General features: G+C 41.6%; 1 protein-coding gene across 3 annotated transcripts in view; it reads left to right on the forward strand.

The window, feature by feature from the left end:
• Nucleotides 1-292: 292 nt before the first annotated feature.
• NTRK2 (neurotrophic receptor tyrosine kinase 2) overlaps nucleotides 293-23,126 on the forward strand; it is a 365,369-nt gene continuing 342,535 nt past the window's right edge. For 2 of the 3 annotated variants that reach the window (XM_037797552.1, XM_037797553.1), the window contains exon 1: nucleotides 451-810. In XM_037797552.1, the coding sequence (XP_037653480.1) occupies nucleotides 599-810 (212 nt within the window). In that variant the 5' untranslated portion in view covers nucleotides 451-598. Of the gene's footprint in view, nucleotides 811-23,126 lie in introns of all 3 variants that reach the window. The other variant, XM_037797551.1, reaches the window with a different exon arrangement.

The raw sequence follows: 23,126 nt of genomic DNA on the forward strand, positions 1-23,126 counted from the left end.
TACCTCCCCTCCTCTGACCTCAGGCTTGGAGAGAGGGTTGGCACACTGGTGGCCCCAGCGGCGTCAGTGCCATCGCGGACCAAGTTGATTCCTGGGACCGGAGCTGGGCACTCATCCATCCATGGTCTCCGGGTTGGGGTCAGGGTGGGGGCGAGGGGAGCGCGGAGGGACAGTACCCCAGTTAGCGGTGTCTGGGGTCCCGCGCCCAATCTCATGCGTGTCTGTTTGTCCTCAGCCCCGAGGTGCGTCCCGGATCCCCGTGCGCGTCTAAAGAGGAACCTGTGCCCCAGCGAGTCCCGGGAGCGCCGCGGGCCTGTGCCCGGCGCGCCGGCCATGCAACGGCGGCCACGGCGGAACTCCGAGCGGCGGGAGCGCCCCCTGTGAGGCGGCCCGCGATGCCCCGGCTACTGTGAACTGTGCCACCGGCCGGGACGCACTCAGCTCCGGAGACTGTCGACTCTGTGGGCCCGTGACAAGCACCGAGGGACCGAGAGAAAGGCGAGGTCTGGAAAGGCCGCCCAGCGCGGGCAGGGAGGCCAGCCGCCGCAGCACGGGGGCACTCACTCCGGCTGACTCGGGCTGGCACTGTTGGCTAGGGATGTCGTCCTGGACGAGGTGGCATGGGCTCGCCATGGCGCGGCTCTGGGGCTTCTGCTGGCTGATTGTGGGCTGCTGGAGGGCCGCGCTTGCCTGCCCCACGTCCTGCAAATGCAGTGCTTCCCGGATCCGGTGCAGCGACCCTTCTCCTGGCATCGTGGCATTTCCGAGGTTGGAGCCTAACAGTGCAGACCCCGAGAACATCACCGAAATGTGAGTTTCTGGTGCTTTTACCTCTCCCTTCCCTCCTTGTCCTTAGGGCCTGGGCCAGCTGGCAGGTACATCCAAGGCATGAAATGCTGTCCCAAGTCTGGAAAGAAGTCAGAGATGAGAGATGGATGGTCGGGCCATCTGTCAGTTACCTCTTCTGTTTTACTGGCTTGGGGCTGCTAGTCAGGGAGAAGCATGACACTTTAAAATAAGTTTTAAAAATATAATATTCCTTGTAAGAAGGAATTCCATATGCACTTTATATTCAAAACCCTGCTGGATGTGCTTTAGGCTGTTTATATATGTGTACAATAGCTTAGTTTTGGACATTTTTGTTTGATAAATTGTTATGTGTATGTTTGTATCTGAAGTTCCAGTAGTATTTATTTAATAGAAAGGAGGTTAAAATAATTAACTTTCTGTAATCTGTTGAAGGAGGTTAGAGTCCCTCCCTTAACGTCTTTCTCTGAGGTTTGGAGTTAACCAATTTCCCTTTTCATTTCATATATCAGATTTTGCTTAGGAGATTGCACCCAGAGATGGCCTTGAAAATGATCTGTAAGAGGAGAAGTTCTGAGTGTTGAAATGCACTGGGTCAAAAGAGAAAATGTGATAGTTGGAAGCCTAAAAGCCTGGTCTGATTTAATTTGGACTTGACTTCCCAGTGATACAATTCTGAGACCATTTGGATTACGAATCTTAATTGCCCATTGACCAATTTCCTGGGACTCGGTTGCTTGATGAAACAGTATGTTGGACTCTGAGGAATGCTGGCTTTAGCATCTGACCCCTGTGCCTCTAGAAATGCCTGAGCTTGTCCTACTCTAATGGAGAAGCAGAATTGTGTATTTCTGTTTCTTATCCTCTGATGCCTGGTGACACATTACCAAGCAGGAACTCATCAATCCTTTCTCCACCTCAACCAGAGGTGTTATTTTTCTCCAGGGACCTTGTCCTTTCATACATTTCATTAATATGAGATTTTATTCATTCATGTAGAGGATTGTAAGGCAAAGTTCTTCCTGGTTTTCCTGATGGTGTTTGACTCTGAGAGAGAGGCATCCGTGAAAGTAGGGCTTGGGCTGTGGCCTTCCGGTTGGCGAGTGCGCATGCATTTTTTTCCCCCACAGAAATCGCACAACCCTGTCTCTACCAACGTAGTTGGCCAAGATAACCTGTTTTTAAATGTAAGTAAGAGACCTTTCCAGTCTCTGATGCCTGTTCTGCTGCTGAGTGTCATGTTAGAAGGCTCAGGCAGGAAGAAATGACAACAGAACAGAGGGGAATGTATAAGCCGAGCAGCACTGAGACATGCGGAGAGCCGCCAACTGTCAGGCCAGATCCAGGATGCTGGAATCTCAGTCTTTTAGGTCAGGTTGGCAGCAGGCAGGGCAAGAGAGGAAGGCTGGGGATGACGGCTCTGGGCTGGCTGGGCCAGTGGAGACTCGTCAGGCTGGTCTAAGTTGTCTGTGGCCTTTTTATCAGAATCTGTCTTTTTCAGGGGATGGGGGTGTCAGTAGTCAGATGGAGGAAGCCTTATGGAATGCAGAGCCCTTCAGACTATTTTGAAACCATGGGGAGTGCCTTTATCCAGATGGATATCAGTTCTTGGTTCTAAATTCTGTTAGAAGATAGATGCATAATGAAGGAGGGAATGCGATCAGGCCGATCATTTTCATGTTCATATTTTTTCACGTCAGCAATTTTAAGGTCGTTGTCTGTAAAAAGGCAAATGAAACTGTTTTTTTTAATTTTTAAATATATTATTATTTTAAGCCTTAGAGGTCTTAGCTGCCTGATATATATGAAATCAATAGATTATACTAGAGGTTTCTCATACTGGTCTCACACAATGTTGTTGTATCTTTTATATTTGATGGCAGGTTCCTAATTTAAGGCTTTTTAGAATTTCATTTTTAATATTTACCAAAGCACTTGTGATGTTTGTTAATTCTACAATGGCACTTCTAATTTCAACTCCTGTTTTTTTTTTTTCCTTTTGATTTGGAAAACCCACTGAGATGGGGGCAGTTGAGAAGTTTATGGGGGTAATAGTTCAGACCAGGGAATTAGTCTAGGTAGGTGTGAGCTCTGAGAAAAAAAATTCACTTCTCTGCTCTGCCCAACAGCTTTGTTTGAGCCCAGCCAGACTGTACTCCAGTCTCTTAATCTGTTAAATGGATCGCAATACGTGTTTGGAAAGCACATCATATAAATTGAGTTCTGCTTTTTTTGGTATCAAAATGACATTAGTGGATGAGCTTGTTTCACTCTCATTCCTGTATGACACCACCTGTGATCAATTTCTTATGTATTAATGTTTCCTTGAACAGCTTTTATATTCTTGGCCAGCGATACCAGCTACAGATGGCACCAAATTCCCCATTTTCCCCTTTGTTATTAGACACAGTGGTATTCCCCAAATAACTTATTTTAAAGTCCTAGTTTAATGGTATTTAGCTGAAGTACATGTTTCTGGTTTTTTTTTAATAGGGATAATGTAAGTAAATAAAATGGGATTAGAGCTTGCTGAAGCAACAGTTTACCCTATCGTTTAAAAATTGTTTATCTTTCAATATCAATGTGTGGTGTAGAAAGTGCAGCCACAGAACCCTAGCAGAAAATTTTAAAGATATAGAGAAATATTAATTCAGAGGTAGGATATTTTTGCTGTTGTTTCTGTGTGCATTATTTTAAGCCAAGCTGACATTTCTTTTTCAGAGTCATTGTTTGAACTTGTTTTCTTGAAAATGCTCCCATCATGGTATCTTTTCATATTCTTTACTCACTAATGTGAACTGTATTTCTCTATCTGTAGATGCATAGCACACCTGCCCAAAATCACACAGCTGATAAGTGGCGGCTCCTGTTATCTGGAGATGGTTATACCACAGCAGTGCTAAATTAAATTTTAAATACAATACCATTGTCATGTATAAGTGGAGTTCAAGAGTAAATCCTGTTGTTGGAATTATATAACCAGCCGTTTAATTCCAAATTGCATCAAGTGCCAAATTGCATTGCAGAGGACAAGTTCCTTCTCACCCAAGTGTTAAAAGGCATGGTCAAAATAGGTCATGCATTTTTTTTTTTTTTAATTGCACAGGTTTTGCAAAGACCCATGACTGTCTTTTTCTGAGTTTCTTGGGTGCTATTCTCTGAATATGGGGGTGATGTTTGAAGACCAGTCTGATATTTTACCTCTTAGTGCAACATAAATAGAATTTGCAACTTCTGCTGTCAAATCCTCTACATCAATTTATTGTTGGCCCAGTTAAGCAGCTGTAACGTTATGCCATTAATACATTGATTTTGGCCCTCTCACCTTAGTAAGCTTTTCCATAGCAATTAATTGTACTAAAAAAAATCCTGGCATTCATAAGGATTCAGTGAAAGGCATCAGTTTTTATTACTCCGATGTTTACTTTTCAGTCCCTCCACTGGGGGTTCTAGAACTTTGGATTGTGCTTTACATGCATTTAAGAACCAACAGAGTAAATTTTGAGTGTGGTTACGTAGGCCATGCTGGACTTGTTAATAAATAAGGCAGTCTGATTTACATCATTCATTATTTAACGCAACTTGCATGCTGGAGTTGAAAACATGTTGTCTTCAGAGTGAAGATATTTACAGACTTCAGCTCAGCACCACCGTTTGGAGTCATTTTAATTTCATACCTTCAGTCTGCAATACGGAGATTTTTATTACATTGGTAAAACAATTGAAAAGCCCTGTGACCCTCTGACCCTACTTTCTTCTACCTCCCCCTCTCCATCACTAGTCATTGACTGTACAAGAAGATGTGTTTGATTTTTTTTTCTCTGAAAAGCGATATTCCCTTATGGGAATTCAGAGCACTAGAGTTAAGAGAAGAGCCTGGGTTATATGCTATTACAAGCAAGTAATGGGAAGTTGAGGCCATGTGGTCACAGCTTCCCTGCTCTGAGTTTAGGTCTGTTTAAGGTCTTTCACTGTTTCCATCCCATAAACCTCTGTTTGTGTCTGTTTCAATATTCCCTTGTAAAGAGGTTTTCTAAGCAGAAAAGTTGGCTGAACAGCTGAGAGTTGAGGTCCCTTTCTCCCTAGGAACATTCTGTATGATCTCTTTGACGATATCTAGGTCGTAGGACTATAAAACCTAGAGTTTTTGTTTAGCTGGAGAAGGGAAATTGAATTTCTTTCTTTTCTTTTCCTTTTTTTTTCCTTTTTCCCTTGTGACTTGGACACTAAGCAAGTGCCTCCAGTTTTAACTCATTGCTCATCTTGCCTGTTAGGGAATGAAACACTGAACAGTTTATTATTGAATACCGTACACTGACATTACTTTTGCCCCAGGCTCGTTTTACTCTTTACCACTTCTCTAGAGAGCTTCTTGTAGTTTCAAAAGTTATAGGATAGAATGTGACATTGAACTTGCTGCCCCTTGGAGCAGGGCCAGTTTTTGGTCCCTCTTGATGCTTATACATCAATAGGAGGATTTGGGGGAGAGATTATTTAGGCATGGCAAACCTTTTACTTACTTGATGTGTGTGTGTGTGAGAGAGAGAGAGAGAGAGAGAGAGAGAGGGAGGGAGAGGGAGAGACTCTGAATTTTGGATTATTAATAGTTGATTGATCATTTTCATAGTCTACTTGGGCTTGGCTATTTTAAAACATAAATCCCACCCGAGCCCCCAAATGGCAGAGATCTGAGCCTTATAGTGGCCTGATAATTTTAGCTCTACATTTGATTGCTGATCGAACTCCATTTAAAAAAAGCAAAGATCCCACATAATCAGGGTGCCTTCTTACCACTTACTTTGCTCTCTGGGGTGTCCAAAGAACTGGGAGGTCATAAATATTGATCTGGGAGATGAATAAGTGAATGCTGATGAACACCATAAGCCCTGCGAAGAGTGCAGAGTAATGCAGAGATACTAAGTTCTTACCTTACTTTTTTTTTTTTAAAGTATGTTATGGAAAATGGGAGTCAGAAGACCTGAGAGCAAAACGTATCATTGCCACCAGCTGGTTTTCTGATCTTGAGGAAGTCCCTTAATGTCTCTAGGCCTCAGCTTGTCCTACGTGAATGAGAGCTTTGGATTTGATGCTCAGACAGGTTTCTTCTGGCTGTGAAGTTCCACAAGGTTTTAGTTATGGAGATAATGTGGTTAATATATCAGCTACGAAGTAGGGGGTTGGTGTATGCGAAGCTAAAGACCTTTGGCGTCATAGTGTCATCCATGCCTTGTTTTCGTCGTCCACTCTGAACTCTCCAAAGCATGTCTTTTTAACGGTGAGCTGCTGATAAGGCTGGTGGCCTCCTGATGCTGGGCTAATGAGTCCTTTTCTCTAGGCAATTCATATACAAAAGTTGGGCTGCAAAGGGAAGCCCCAATGGGTTACCAGCAAGGAGGGCTGCTAACCCAGGTCTGCTATACCGTCTTGGCTGGTTGGGGTTGGAGTAAGGGCAGGACAGACAGACAATGAGGCTGGGGCCCCTGGGATCTTCCACATTAAGGAGTAGTCATGTAAGTGGAGGAATCCACAGCCCTTTATACACAGTCTGTGTTAACTCCTATGGAAGACCCGTGGCCAGAAACCACTTATTCTTTCCTGACTTCTTTTTGTCCCCCTGATAAAACTATACCCTTAGATTGATGACTGAGCTCAGCGGCTGAGCCAGTGAGCAAAGTTTAAGATTGTTGACTCACATCCAGAACCCATTCTGCTATCTTTGTTCTTGTTGCCCATGGCCTGCTCCAAGAGTTTTCTGGTATGAACGCTAGTTCTGAGACATACCACTGGTTTCATGCAGGGCTTCTCCCCAGGAACCTCAAAGACACTTGACAGACACCTGCTCATTAGGTTTACAGCATCACTCTGAAGTAGGTGGGTAGGTTTTGACAATCTCTGAGGCACTGTCAGGTTAATTGCTTGCCTGGGGCTCTCTGGTCAAGCAGAGAATAATTAGGGATAGGATCTCAGCTAATCTCTTGCTTAGGGTTCTGTCTGATCCAACCACAGTTGCCCACATTTGGCCTGAAGAGCCCAGGTGATTATGGGAGAGGTAGAGAATTAAATAAATGTTTACAGGTTAAACATGGTGATGTGAACAGTGGATTGGGGTTTCATCTCGTGGCTCTCCTGTTCTGTCATTTGCTCTGCCTCCCATTCACTCTTCTATATTCTGTTGTATTGTTAAGAGATAAATGATTTATAATATAGCATCTTCTTGAATAAAAATATAGAATAAAAATGTGAATAATCACACTCTATTTAGATTCCTTTTTTTTCTAGCAAATAAGGACTTATTGCTCTCTAGCACCCCAAACTTTCCTGATATCTTAATATCCCAAGAATTCTCTGGATACACGTGCATACACACATACCAGACTGTACTTGTGTATATACAACGTGTCTATGAAAATATAAATATACGTATAAAACCCCACTATGTATGATCCTTTCAGACTTATCTTTAATTGTAGCATTTTCCTCATAATTGAGGATTTACTTCTTTAATTCACCAGAGTTTTCATTTTGTTTTAACCATTCCGGATTGTGAAGTCCATGAGCATTTGTGCATAAACTAAGTGTTGGCCAACCTGGTAACTCAGAGGCCCATTGCATCTATCTTCCTATTCTTTGATCATTTTGCAACCTGAGCAAACATATTTTGTTATCCACAAGGCGTTTTTCTTAAAAAGCAGTTTTATTGAGATTAATTCACATACCATACAATCCATCTAAAGTATACAATCACTGCCTTCTAGTATATTCACAGAGTTGTGCATTCATCACCACAAACAATTCTGAAACATTTTCACCCTGAAGAGGGTTCGCTATGTTGTATAGTCCCGTGTTTCATCCTCTGGCTTTCCTTCTAGTGGCATACACGACCCTGAACTTTCCCTTTCACGCACAATCGCATCCCAAATCATCGCCGTTAGTTACACTCACACAATCAACCTTATATAATCTGCACAAATTAAGCATCAGCTCCCCATTCTCTGTCCTCATTCTATCTTCTAATGAACTATGTTCTAGAAATCAACACCATGAGATTACTAGTTAAAATTAGTTCATATTAGCGAGGTCATACACTATTTGTCTTTTTGTGTCTGACTTATTTCACTCAACATAATGTCCTCAAGGTTCATCCATATAGTCACATGCATCATGACTTTATTTCTTCTTACAGTTGCATAATGTTCCAACATATGTATATACCACATTTTGTTTATCCATGCATTGGTTGATGAGCTCCTGAGCTGTTTCCGTCTTTTGGCAATTGTGAATAATGCCACTGTGAACATCGGTGTGCAAATGTCTGTGTCCCTGCTTTCAGTTCTTCTGAATATATTCCTAGTAATGGGATTGGCAGATCCTATGGCAGTTCTATACTTAGCTTCCTGCGGAACCACCAAACTGTCTTCCACATATCAGTGAGGCATTTTTGAACAATTCTGCACCAAGGTAATTTAAACCAAAAGATAGAATTATGGCTTTCAACTCTGAAATCTAGTGCAACTAAAAGAGATAGGATCTTCTAAATTCTAATCTTTGTAAGAGAAGTTGTTTCTTCCCGATGTACCCCAGAGTCTCTTTCTGTGTGGTGGAAGAGGAGGTTATATACGAATCCTCCGACTCTTGCTCACTACGGGAAACAAGTCACTGCCCTTTCTGCTTTCGGCTTACTCACCTGGGCAGTGTGTTTGCCTGGGTAGGGGAGCATTGGATGAGAGAGTTGACATGATAGCCTGTAAGATTATAATTGTTCTAGTCTCCATGAGGTATGATTAAAAAAAAAAAAAAAGCACTTCCCTTTGAAAAATAAAATAAAACAAAAAACAGAACATGCTTCTTAGTTTGCTCCTAGTTTTACTTCAAGTCTCTCTTGCCACCACCCCGAACTCAAAAAATGCTGTGGAATATTTTCCTGGGATGTTTCTCTTGCCCTCCTGCATTTAGCTTTTTCTCTTTGTGACTCTTCAATTTCCTTCCTCTGTTTCTGGTGTTATTCTCTTATTCCCCTTCTCCCTCTCCCAAGTCACAGACACGTGCACTCAGCCAGGTGTTGGGCTATATCTTAGTTTGCCAGGCTGCTATGACAAATACTAAAATACTAGCTTAAGCAACAGGAATTTATTGTCTTATGGTTTTGGAGGCTAGAAGTCCAAAATCAAGGTGTCGACAAGGCCATGGGAGTCTGTAGCATTCTGGTGCTGGCTTGTGGCAAGTTTTGGGGTTCCTTAGCTTGCATCTCTGCCTGCATCCCATGGCAATTTGCTTCATTCTCTGGCTTCTGACTTCTGGCTTCCACTGACTGACTGGGTTCAAAGCTACTCTCCTTATAAGGACTCCAGTCATGTGGATTAAAGCCCAGCCTGATTCAATTTGGTCTCATCTAAACAGGATCTTTGAAGATCCTGATCACAAATAAGTCCACAACATGACTCACCTTAACAGAGTCAGAGACTATTTACAAATAGGTTCACACCCACAGAAATGAAGGTTAACATTTGAACATGCCTTTTGCAGAATACATGATTCAATCCTCCTTAATAGGTTTTGAAGAAATCTTGAGTTGCATGCCCTTTTCAGATAGCTGTCCTGTGCAAATATCACCGTCATTTCAATGAAACCCTTGGCTTACAAGGTTAGAAAAGGAGTCCTGGATAAGGAGATGGGATTTTGGGTTCATATCCTCATGCTGGCAGTAGCAGGGTCTATGATCCTGGGTGGGGGGTGGGGGATGCATTTAACCTCACTGGCTTGAGTTTCCTAATCTTGAGACTGGAGGTTGAGACTTAGATGGAGGCTAATCGCTTAAAGACTCTGTGGTTCTGAATCAGTCAGGCATGGGCACTAGCATTTCCTTTTCTGTTCTGGAATTCACCTTTGCCTCCATCTCCAAGGCCAAACCAGAGCTTGCTTCTGTTCTCATGGTGGCTAAGCAGCAGGAGTCCTTTCCAAGGGTTTTCTCTAAGCCCAACTCTGCATGCAGTTCAGGCTGGATGGTTTTCAGGTCCCCAGCTTCCAGCCCTCCTGTGCTTCCAGGGTTTCCCACAAATACAAACAAGTCCCCTTGGCCCCTGATAGTTTTCTTAATATGTGCTTTCTGTCTGCACTTTAAGCCATTGCAAAACCCATCCAGATATTCATATTTGAACAGAACACCTGCCACTGTGTGTGTAATGATTTTTTTTTCAGCTCACTCCTGGTCCACTTCTGTGGACAATGATCTGGAGGATTTCCTAACTGGTTTGCCTCTTTGTTCAGTCTCCACCTTCTGTGGCGCCCACAGCAGAAGCTTTCACCTGGATCAAATCATTCTCCCCATTAATTTTTCTTTTCATTCTGGCTGGTGTAGTTGACCACATGGTTCCGGATTGTCATGTAGGCTGCCTGCCAGATAATTCAAACTTCATGCAAACATTAGTTCAGTTCTACTAGTGTTTCTTGAGGACACTGAGACATTACAGGCAAATAAGATGCTGATATTGAGGACAGGGAGCCCCTGAGTAGCTTATATGCAGTGGGAGGGACAGATGCATAAACATCTAATTTTAATATAATGTGATAAAGACCGTCAGGGCATGAGGGTAAAACCTGTATTTACATTGTGATTGTTTTGACCTCAGCCAAAGATTGTGCAATTGCAAAGAGTGTTACCTCCCAAATGTGTATGCATAGTTTTCCCTGTTTAATAGTGGGAGGCCTAGATGTATGAGTTGAATGTAAGAAATCCACCATCTCTGCTTCCTATGCTGGCAGTAACTGAGTTTTGATGGGTGTGTGGCTTCGTCCAGTCCTATTCCACTAGAGTTAGCTGCCTGCCTCTGGAATCATCCTTTATGCCTTCCCTTCTAATCTGATTATGTTGGAAAGGATGGAGCACCTTCTAACAGAAGCTGATCAGTTTACCTCTATTGCAGACCCCCCCACCTCTTATTTTCTCTAACAGTGACTTCCCCTCTCTCTCGTGTATTTTCAGTCTCTTCCTCTCATTTGATATTAAACATTGGAATTTAAGCAGGACCAGGTCTCTCCCATTTTAGAGAGGTATTCCTTTAACATTACTCACTCCCTTCTTCCTCTTCCTCTTTAATTACTGCCTCTTCTCCTCTCCTCTTCAAAGTCGACTCTTGGAAGACTGGTTTCTATTCATTATGTCTGTTTCCTCACCCAGCCCATTCTCACTCCATGGCTTCATAGAACTCATCACATCCCCCAAGGACCCCCTGCCCCGTGTCTAAATCCAAGGCACATTTATCTGTCCTTATCTTACTTGACTTCTTAGCAGAACTTTCCTTGTTGCTCACTCCTCCGTCTTGAAATACTCTTTTCCTTTGGCCTCTCTGTCCCTGCCCTGCCCTGTCCTTACCTGTCCCCTGTCTCTCTGGCTGCTGCTTCCTGGTCTTACCTGTGGGCTCCCTTTGCTCCCCCCTTAAAAGCTGATGTCTCATGGGCTTCTGTCCTAGGGCTGCTTCTCTTCGTGGGCTATCCCTGCACATGCCACCTTCCTTGAGGACTTCAGATGCTCTCTTCATGCTATGGAGTCTTAATCTATGTTCCCATTAAATATCGGTGATGCCTTTGGGCTCATTTACCCGACTGCCTGCTGAGGATCTCCTCTTGGATATTTCATTGTGTGTCACACTCAACATTTCCACAATTAAATTCCTCCTCTTCCTCCCAAACCTATCCCCAGTGTTCCCCATCTTAATGGATGGTGTCTTCGTTTCCTAAGGCTGTTGTAATAAAGTAACACAAAATAGGTGGCTTAAAACAGCAAAAATTATTCTCTTACAGTTCTGGATGCTAGAAATTGGAATAAAGGTGTCAGGGCCATGATCCCGCTGAAATCTGTAGGGGAGAATCGTTTCTTGCCAATCTCCTAGCTTCTGGTGTTTGACGGCAATCCTTGGCATTCCTTGGCCTGTAGAAGTACCACTCCAATATCTGCCTCATCTTCACCTGGCCTTCTCTCAGTGTCTGTGTGTTTGTCCACATTTTCCACTTTGTTTAAGGAAACTGATCATGTTGGATTAGTCCCACCCTAATCTAGTTTGGCTTTGTTTTAAACTCAACACATCCCAAAGACCTTATTGTCAAATAAAGTCACGTTCATGGGACTGGGGTTTAGGAACAGGAATATATCATTTTTGGGAAACAGTGCAACCCGTAACAGATGGCAGCACGGTCCACTTGGTAATGCAAGCCAGAAACCTAGACTCTTCCCTCTAACTCCTATACTCATTCAATTATTAAGTCTTGCCAGTTCATTTTCCTAAATAGTTCTTACATTTGTCCAACTCTCTTTATCTCTACTGCCACTGTCCATTCATTCTTTCTTTCAGCTAAGATCGATTGGGGTCTGTTCTATGTCAGGCATCAGGTACTGGGGATGAGGTGACAAGAGGGGGCTGAGTGGTCTCTTTTCTTTACAGAACTTGCAGACTGTGAGGGGAAAGAAACACTGAGAAAATACTTAGACAAAATAATTGAATTCATGTCACCATCATCTTTTGCCAAAAATACCGTGACAGGCTCCTAATAGGGGTCTCTCCTGCAGGTTTGCCCTCTCTCTCTCCATCGCCACACTGTAGCTGCAGTCGTCTTTCCAAAAGCTCATCTTACTATGTCATGGGTTTAATTGCTCTGTGGTCCCCCATTTAGGATAAAGTCCAAGATTTTTGTTTTTGTTTAGTTTTTTTTTTTTAAACAAAACCCAGATTGTCAACGTATTGCTATATAACAAGGCATAAAACATCACATGGACTAGAATCCACAGATTAGCGTAACGTTCACTTTCTACACAAGCAGATCTATAAGGGAGCACAAATTATAACTGGAAGCTTGCTCAGCGATCTTGGAATTAGAGCAAGGGCACTTAATTCTGCATTTAAAATGTTAAATGGCATTAAGCTAAGCCTGCCTGAGGCATCCATCTCCATAATGGGAGAGCCTTCACAAAGGGAATGTAGAACTTGAAGTACTTTGGCCCAGACCCCTGTCCTCTGGATGGACACTCCTTTTCTCTCCTCCATTCATTGCCCAGCACCGATTCAGATGGACACATTCTTTCTTTGGAAAGGTTAGTGCCTTTAGCCAAGCCTTGCTTGAGCCTGGGAGCCTTTCAAATTCTTTAAAGTGATTTGCACATGTTCCCTCTGAAATGAATTGGCTTTATTGTATGGAATTTATTAGCAATTAGCCTTTTTTTTTTGGAAGCAAGATTTGAATGTGGTAATTAATGCAAACTATGCAAAGTGTTGTATCATGAAGTTATCTCCTTCTCACTGTGGACCCCAATTCAACCTCCCTCTCTAGTAGCAACCTCCCTCTCTAGTAGCAACCTTTGCTTTTAATTTTGTGTACCTCCTTCCAGAAATAGTCTCGTTATATACATGGCATCTGTCATATGTCTTTTCTATTTGTACACAAGTGAAAGCATGCTATGGCTATTCTTTTACACCTTGCTGATTTTCCCTTAACAATGTATTTTTAAAATGTTTCTCAACGTATGAAGACCAAACTTATTTTTTTAACAACCACATAGTAATCTGTTACATGAATAGACCTTACTTTATTTAACCACTCTCCTTTTGAACAACTTTACCTGTAAGTTTTTGCACATATGTGTGATTTTATCCATAGGAAAAATTCCTGGAATTTAAATTGCAGGGGCATTTGTAAGACATTCGTGACTTTGATAGGTATTGCCAAATTGTCTTGCAAAGAGGTCATATCATTTTATTCTCTTACCAAAACTGCTAAACCAATACTACTTGTTATCAAGCCTTTTGATCTTTGTCAATCAGATTCCTGGGAAATAGTAACTCACCATTGTTTTATTTTGCAATTCCATAATTAGGATCTAGGTTGAAAGTTGCTTTTTTTTTTTTTTTTTGATATACGTATGTAAGTCTTTTGTATTTCTTTTTCAGTGAACTATGTTTTAATATCCCTTTTTCATTATTTTTTTTCTATAGGGCTTGGCCTTTTCAAAATATTGATTCATTAATGCTCTTTAACAATAAGAAAATTTGTATTTTATTTAACATTTCACTTGTATTCTGATGTTGATTATGGTTTTTTTTTTTTTTTTTGTAAAGCAGAATTAAAACATTTTATAGTAAAATTTATCATTTTCTTAATGGCGCCTATGTTGATAGTGTGGCTTGTAAAGCTCTCCTCTTTAACAGTATGAAACAAGTCGTCCATGTTTTATTCTACTACTTTTACTATTTCACATTTTAGTACTTAAAGCTTTGCTCCAGTTGGATTTTTAAAATATAAGGAGTGAGGTAGTAATTGTTTTATTTTTTGTCATGAATCATCGAATCAAGTGTCTCGATATCATTTATTATAAAATTTTACCTTACTCTCACTAATTTGATAAAACAGCTTGTTTATATACAAAGAACACCCTTCTATTTTGGGATCAATCGTGTTCCATTAATCAGTCTGTCTATTAATATGCCAGCACAAACTTTTATCTCCTAAAGTTTCATATTATTTTTTCCTACTTGGAGTATAGTTTTTCTCATTGATCTTCTCTTTCAGAGTGTCTAGGGCTATTCTTGCATGATAATTTTTCCATGTGAATTTTGGGAAAAGCCTACCTATTTCCCCCCTCATTTGATGGGTGTTTTAATTGATTTTTATATTAGAAACTCCTAACTTCTTAATAAGTCTGAAAAGCCCTGTGTCCTCAGATTCTAAACCATTTCTCTAGCTCACCTCTGGCCCCTCTCTTTCTTCACCTACTCTGAGCTTTCAGGTCCTCTACTGAGCCGTACATTACTGATATTCCAGACTTCAACTGGCTTTCCTCACTGCCCAGTACCCCTGGCTTACTACTGCTGATCCTTTAAGCCTCAGCTCCGATGCCACTCCCTCTGCCTCCTCACATCTGGATTGTACGCTTTTACATAATCTGTTTCCCAGATTCAGCTCAGGCTGTTTAGAATCATAAACGCGTATCTCTGTACTGATCTGAGCATCCCCTTAGAACATAAACGCCACGAGGGCAGATACCATGTGGATCTTGTTTACTGCGTTTCAGCACCGAGCACCATATCCAGTTCTCTATGTTATACACACACAGATATACACACATGCAGGCACATACACACACACCTAGAAATTCATCATTTAGCATATTTGTTAGCTGGTCTCTAGGCCTCTGATATGCAGATCGCTGTGCATGGCTTTCCTAAAGTCATAAGGTCAAGATGCTTGCTTAAATACATTTTCTGGAATTAAATAGTGCAACATCAGCTCATGCATGATATGACGTCAATTCATTGTAGAGACATGGCATACCTTGAAAGGAAGGCAGGCTGATTGTGTATTCAACAGGAAAGAGGGACAGTGATGGGAAGATGCGGGCAAGCAGATGAAGAGAGCTGAAGAGCAGGTGAGCTGAGCATTGGAGATAAATCCAGGGGAAGGAATCATTCCAGGAACATCTGATCTCTAAAAGTCCAAATAAGTCAAATGAGAAAGATTTGTGCCATTTCTGTCATGTCAGAGCTAATAGAAGATATATCTGTGGATCAACTGCAGTTTTCCCTGCAACTGCATTTATGATTCTTCACTTAAAAAGTGATTCTGGTGTGAGATTTCAGATGTGATTTACCCTTGTAGTATGGCTGATACAGGCTGTTCATTTTTCTCAAAGAACTGCAGACATCAGGAGTATAGAAAGAGCATGTCAGGTCCAGTTTAATACATCTGCTTTTGTGCCTTTGCAGCCTAAATGCATTAGGCTGATCCCAGGAATGAGTTCTGTTTCATTAGATTTATAATACTTAACACTATCAGGCATCTGAGAAAATTTGATGGTTATTTGGAAAAAAATCATGAAACAACTGATAGACGTATGAGATTGGAAGATGTTTAAAAATAGATGGGGAAGTCTATAGGTGAACAGATTGTGTTGAATGATCCAAAGCGATAATTCTCTCTCGAGATAAATAACATTGATTTATTTATGTTTACGCTATGCAGTATGTTCATAATATACATACAAATGAAAATAGTTGAGACTATGTATTTTGAAAGCTTAACATTTTAAAAAGGAAATAGGCGGTACAGAGCCAACGTATCTTGTTGAACTCTGATGTGAAAAGTCTTATTTTTGGTTGAGTCACTGGCTCTCATGGTTATCCTAGCTCATCCTCTGGGACTGAGCTTCTTCAGGAATCTCATTTATCCTTTCAGGGAATTACTCCCTCACTAATAAAAGAATCTCTTCTAGAACTTAATTGCCTGTTGCCTTTCAGGTGCTATTGAGTTTTTTACTTACGTTAGCCTACCATGGAATCCACTCTATTACTACCATCCTTTAATTGCATTTTATATATCTATAGATGTATAGAGATGTATAATTCATAGAGCAATAGGTGCTCTATTGGTAAAGTCATCTTTTCCCAGGGATAGCTGAAATGGAGGACAGGAATCTACTGTTTATACATGCATGTATTCATTGGTTGACTGATTGATTAATTCATTCATTCAGTCAGTCAGTTAACAAATATTTTTTTAAAACATCTTCACACTGGACACTTTTCTGGGTCCTGGGTAACAAACCTGAGGCCAGGCACTACCATTTGTGTGGCCTGGGGCCAGGGCATGAATGGAGGCCCCCAGTTGGGTCATGTCTGCTGTTCTCTCTCCCCCACAGCAACTCAAGAGGCCTCGCATGCATGTTTGTAGACAACCCAGTTTGCACATCCAAACTCCATCGCCATTACCACAGACAGCCACCCGAGCAGAGCTCTACCTGGCCTGTGCCTAGATATGTGCACATCCATGGTCTGGTATACCCCCAGGAGGACAGACCCAGGGGAAAGCCTTCACAGGCCCTGGCAGTGGATTCAGAGCCCTTTGTTTGGGCAAGGAACTCTGAAATCCTGGGTATGGGGTCAAGAAGGGAGGGTGTGATCTCCAGGAAGCAGCACCCTGTTGTCCCTGTGGGCTCCTTGCCCCATGCGGACAAGCTTGCCTAGAAGAGTACCAGAGTGAGGCCTCTAAAGCGCTGGACCCCACTGCCCAAAGCTAAGGGCACTGCTGGCATGGCTGATCAGGCCTCTGCTTTGTCATGGTTCTGAGCCGTGGTTTGATCTGAAACAGAGGGAGTACAGGGTGTCAGCCATGGAAGGGCGCAGCAGGGTAACCATGAAAGGGGAATTCTCAAGCATGGGAGTCCAACATGTGCTCGATTCCTCCCCTCCCTCATATTACAACAGACGTGTCACAAGCAAAGCCTAGACTCGTCCCCGGGAGTTCATGGGAATTGTTAAACATCATTAGCTACCAGCTTTCACTTTTCTCTCTTCCCTCTACAAATTTTTACATGGCCCCTGAAAGGTCTGGATCTAAATTTAATGTTTCAAGCATTTCATTATGGCTGAATAATTTTCTCTTTGGCTCCCTAGGAGGATCCAGGATTGAAAACTGTGCCTAGAAGTTCCTTTCCCCATTATTTCTTTTCCAGATTGAAAGATCACTGGATATGCCAACTGGCATATGTAGTTGGATTGATGGAATAGTTTTTCATTTTCTTTGGGAGTTTGTGTAGGGGGGTGATGTGTGTCATGAGGTGAGATTGCTTGGTGGGTGTGGTGGGTTGAATTATGTTCGCCCCAAAACATATGTCCTTAATCTGCATTCTTGTGGGTGTGTACCCATTGTAAATAGAACCTCTTGAAAGTGGTGCAACTAAATGACAGAGGGTCTTAATCGGATTACTGGAAGCCTTTAAAAGCAGAAGAAATTCAGAAATAGTCAGAGAAACCCATGGGGAGGAACCAGAAGTCAGTGGGAACCTGGAATAAAAAGGAGAGGACATCTCCTTGTAACTGTAAAGCCAAAGAACTAAGGATTTCTCACCGGTCAGAACACCACTAATGCCATGATGAAGCAAGCATTTAGCCTCCAAAACCATCAGTCAGTAGATTCCTGTTGTTGAAGCCACCCCATTGTGTAGTACTTATCATAGCAGCCTGGAAACTAAGACACTGGTTCAGTTGTCTATGAAGATGGCCCCTGCTACTTTGGACTAGTCACTAAAAATGCTCTGTGCCTCAGTTTCCCCATCTGTAAAAGGGCATAATAATGGAGCCTTCCTCATAGGGTTTCTGTGAGGTTTAAACATGCTGATATATGTAAAATGCTTCTAACAGTGCCTAACACATAGGGAGTGCTCTACTGTTAGTTTTTATTTTCTTTTTATCCTCAACTATATTTTGGAGGAGAGTAGTCCTCTGTAGGACTGGGGGAGGGCTGAAAAGTGAAATATCTGCCTGGAGTATGGCACTGAAGGGAGCTGTGATTAAGAGGACAGATGTAAAAGGGAGTTTCCTTTATTGCAACTAGTGCCATGCCCTTTTGCTCCTTTGCTGATTGCTCTCGTATTTCTCTCCTGTGCTCAGCCAATGGGGATATTGACTCTGTGTGCTGAGCAATAATGGGTCAGATTGAGCCACTTTTATTCAGGTTGTGGTTTTCGTTCTTCAACTGTAGTTTGTTAGTTCATCCTGGTCCATTTTATTTGTTTAGATTGTTTTTAGGAGATCCCCTGGACTCTGCAAGTTACCAGTCAGCTTGTACTCCATTTTCTCTTCTTTGTCTTTCTCATTCTTTTTAATTGCAAAGTCTTTTAAAAATATACAACTTTGGAACAGTGACACATCCCTTGATTTAACAGTTTTAACAAGATATTTGTTTAGGATTTTAGATGTGCTTACACTTTCTTCATGCAAACTGACTTCTCTTTATTGAATGTAGCCTTCTATGACCATTATGTTTGGGATCCTTTCCTAACAGCATCTTTGATAGTTTAACTCCATACATAGCAATCTCTAAACGTCTATGAAAGTGATTAAAGGTTCAATGAGAAGTGAAACAAGTGAAAATGACATTGGAAGTGTCCCTCTCATCCTAACCCTCTCCTTACTCCCACAGCCTATAAACGTTGGCTGAAAAATTGTGCCAAAATCCAAACAGACCTTTTCAGAGATCCTAACGATTTACCATTTGAATCATTCTCTCTTTTTTGACATTATGCCTGATGCTTGTTTTTCTCTGTGCCATGCTTGATCTATCCTGAAGCTGGAGCAGAAATATTAGTTCCAGAAAATGTCTTCATATGGAATGATTTGGTCTGACCGGAGGCCAAGAGCTTTCAGAACTGCACTCGGCTGTGATTAGTGCTGACTTCGATGCTCCTTAGAATTCTCCAGGCTCATGTTCATCCTTGTTGCTCCTTCCTCACTGGTCCTAAACGGATCACTGGTTGGAAAGAGGGAAAAGGTGTTTTCTTTAAAAAAGATAATTTATGTATTAGATTGTAGTTTCAAGAAGTTTCACTTTTTTTAAAAAATGATCATTCATACTGAAACACACAAAAAAATCTTAGAGAAAATAATTTACTAATTCATTTCTTGAAAACAGCTGTAAGATAATTCTATAGTATTAGCATCTTGTACATAATGGCCACTTGATTTGAGTTGATTCAATATTAGAAATGTCCCAAGTAATCAATTTAGCAGCACTATATTAATTAACTGATGATAATCATTTTATACAATGAGGTTAACACAGTAAAAGTGTGGGAGTAGGGAATGAAAACAAAAAAAAAAGACAACTCTCCAACTAACTCACATGGCTGACACAGTTGCCGCAACTGAGTATAACATTTGTCCTCAACTTCCTGGCAGTGAAAAGAGAAACTCATTATTAAGAAGGAGAATGCCTACTAATTCCACAGGAACACAGCTTTGTCTGGCACTGAGTTCTGAAAGGAATTTTTTTCAGGGACAATGAGTGATGTCAAAAAGCACAGCTTTTGTAAAAAAATGCAGAAGTAGATTTCATTTTTTTTCTTGCTGAGAAAGCCAGTGAGCATTGGGAGAAGTGACAAGATGGCAATTCTGCAATGAGGCTAACATGGTTCCAAGAGTTTAATCTTTAAGTGCCGTAATTATAAAACTGATACAAATTCAGAAACTTTAACGAAGGAGATGAAACGCTTTTCCCTTAGACGCTCAATCCCAGATACCCTTTGTTGAGCCAGGCTGTGATAGACGCTGGAGTGCAGATGATCTGAGGTTGTCCCCTCTGACCAGAGCTTGGAAAATGTTATCCTCTGTTGCTAGTTAAGGCCAGATCTGTTCCCTTTGGAAACCAGACAAGCAGATGGCGGGGCTGCCATCTTTTTACAAAGACCAAGCAGCCCCGCCTGTGTGCTCATCCAGGTGGAAGCTACCTGACTGCGTACAAGGACGAGCAGCAGAGAGAGCAGCAGGTAGGTTTTGGCTCACGGGAGCAGTGGCCCTGTGAGTGCCCGAGAACTTGTACAGTCTGTGGAGCGCCATCCCAAAGAGCACTGCAGAGATGGTTTTGGCCTAGAAACTGTCAGCGGCAGGTGTGGCCAGACAGTTCCTCAGCCATAGGCAGGGCTTCTTCAGGCCCCCGTGGTGCCCCCAGCCTTGAAAGGGATGGCCCCCACCTGGGCCTGCCAGGATGCATTAGCTGCAGCGTGCACCTCACTCACTGAATGAGTGGATGTGTGGTCCGTACTAACCAATTCTAGGTACACCTGCCTCAAATAAAAATTTTGTTTTAAACATAAACTAAGCCTCCTTCTTGACAGTGGTTCAATATTGGGGTCATTTCTGTCTTGGGGCTTTTCATGGTTTAATATGGTAAAACCATGTCATGGTGTCTGGGAACTTACTTGTCTTTCCATTTGCTGTAGCAGGTTATCATAACCTATCAAAAAATCTGAAACCTAATGGGAAATATATAATGATGCTAAGTAAATTAGTTGGAAGGAAAAATAGTTCTTTTTCCAGAAAAAAAACATACCCCATGCTCCTTGTAGGCATTTTATTCACCCTTGCATCAAATATGAAACTATACTTGGTTATGTTCATGTCTGCTTTAGTTTGTTTTTAACAACAGGGGAAGTTTCTGGTGGTTCTGGAACAGGTAACAGTAAGGTATTTTTTTGGTAGTCTCTGTGACATTTTACTTGATGAGACTCACATAAGGGATCTGTAGGCTTGCAGGTGACACACCAAAGTAGGAGAAAGGCTGGAGCACGGACATCTCCAGATGCAATCTCTAGCAAGAACGAAATCAGATGTCATAAAATTTTTCCATGTGCCAGTGAGGTAGCCGAGGTTGGGGCATGTGACACAGCCGCAGGGCAGTTGCAGCTCAGCTCCACTGACTGTTGCCAGGAGGAAATGCTGGGTCCGGTGGCAGCCCTTCTGTTTTTTGTTTTTTTTTTTTTTGCAAGAATATGGAAATTCAGATTTTTAAAATGTGATTTCTTCCAATTTTGAAATATTAGTGACTAAAAAGAAAAATTTTTAAAAAGGCAGACTGTGTTGATTAGTTCTGACCACACGCAGTTCATTATGACATCTGATTGACCATTCGTAAAGTTTACAGGTCACATTATTTGTAGGCTTAGGTCCGGTTCCATGTCTACAAGGGAGTTTACGTTAATAAGTCAAATTAAACTTGCCTTTTCCCAGTGGAGACTAATGTGTTTTGTCTGGAGAGCCAACCTTAAGTGTTTTTCTTTTCATAATTAATTTTTCTCATCATAAATTGTGGTGCTCCTTGTTGGAAACCCATGATGATGACTGATAAGAAAAATGCTATTCAAACACTTCATAGAAAGATCCAGAATGTAATTTTTCTTTGTAATATTTTGCTGAATTGTTCTTTTAATTTGTGTGCTGAAGAGAACTGAGACATCATCAAGTCCACATTTTCTCTTTCACAGATGCAGGTACTAGAAGCAGGGTAATATAAAGCTCACCAGCTAATTGGTGATTAAGCCAGGCCTTGAACCCCAGTCTTCTGCTCATTGTTAAGAATAACTAGCATTAATTGAGTTCCTCATTTTTGCAAGGGCAGTTTTCTAATTTTTCCCAAATCCTCATGAAGCAGTTATTATTGTTGCTCCATTTCATAGACATGGCAACTGAGGGCAGACACTTGCCACAGGTCTGGTAGCTAGTAGGAGGTGAAGCTAGTGGACTACATTTATCCCTCACATTACATGGCTTATTATTTTCCAGGCACTTAGATTCTTAAATTCCCAGGGTATTTGGGTGTTCTATGAAACTGCAATTCTCAGAGTTTGGCCATTTACAAGAATCTGGAGAAGATTATTTATCTCCTATTATTGCTCTACTTAGATATAACACGTGAGAGGACCTGTGAGGTGCCCTTGCTCCTTTTAATTGACTCTTGTTTTAGGCCCTGATTATCTGTGACTGTCTATTATGAAGAAAATTTAGAAACGGTTTTTTGTTGAAGATGCTGGATTTACAACTGCAGGGCTCTGGCAGCATGGCCCAGGTAACTTGTGTTTTGGCCACCATGTGACCTTGGGAAAATGACCTGGGATAGCTGAGCCTCAGTTTCCTCTTTGGAAAAATGGAAACAGCCATAGTGCTCTCCCGGTAGCATTATTGTGTTATGACAGACAGTCCCTGGGGACCCCAGTGCCTGGCACACAGTTAGCACTCCATTAAAGGCAATAGCTGAGGCATCTCCAAAAAGAAGCTGGAGGTGCCAACACTGAACAGTATGTGCTGATAGGCTGTTCGGATTCAGGTTTTGGACAGGTTTAGCTGGTCCATGCTTCAGAGTGGGACACCTTAAAACATGGAGCTATAGGTTATGAGGGTCATATCTTGAATCCTGCTTTGGCCCATTTGTTTCACCTGCGCCTGCTTGTGAATTGACTTTCAAAACTCTTCCTTAGCATTTTTGCTGAGAAACTGAAGTGGCCTAGTTGTGGACCCAGGAAACAATGGCATTTTAAAAAGGATTATTACATTTCCTATGAAAGAAATCTTAGAGCAGGGAGATTTGTATCAGAGTCATGTCTTACTTCCATGGATGCAAGGAGTGGAATTTGAGGTCTATCAGCTTTTATTAACTTTATCTATCTATCTATCTATCTATCTATCTATCTATCTATCTATCTATCTATCTATCTACCAATCCATCCATCCATCCATCCATCCATCCACCCACCCATCTCTATATCTATCTATCTATCTATCTATCTATCTATCTATCTATCTATCTCTCTATCTATCTATCTATCATCTATTTGTAGGGGGTGGAGTGGACAGGGTAGTGGGAAGTAATTCCATTTCAAAAAGTTGCCATTTAAAATAGTCACTGCTGTTTCCATTTCTTTTTGATGTAATAGTGCTGAAGTACAGTTCAGGTAATAAAGTCTAAGCTCCAGGGAAATTTTACTTTGAATAACACTGCTGTTAAGCTAA

This window comes from Choloepus didactylus, chromosome 10 (genome assembly GCF_015220235.1).
Source record: "Choloepus didactylus isolate mChoDid1 chromosome 10, mChoDid1.pri, whole genome shotgun sequence".
NCBI lineage: Eukaryota > Metazoa > Chordata > Mammalia > Pilosa > Megalonychidae > Choloepus > Choloepus didactylus.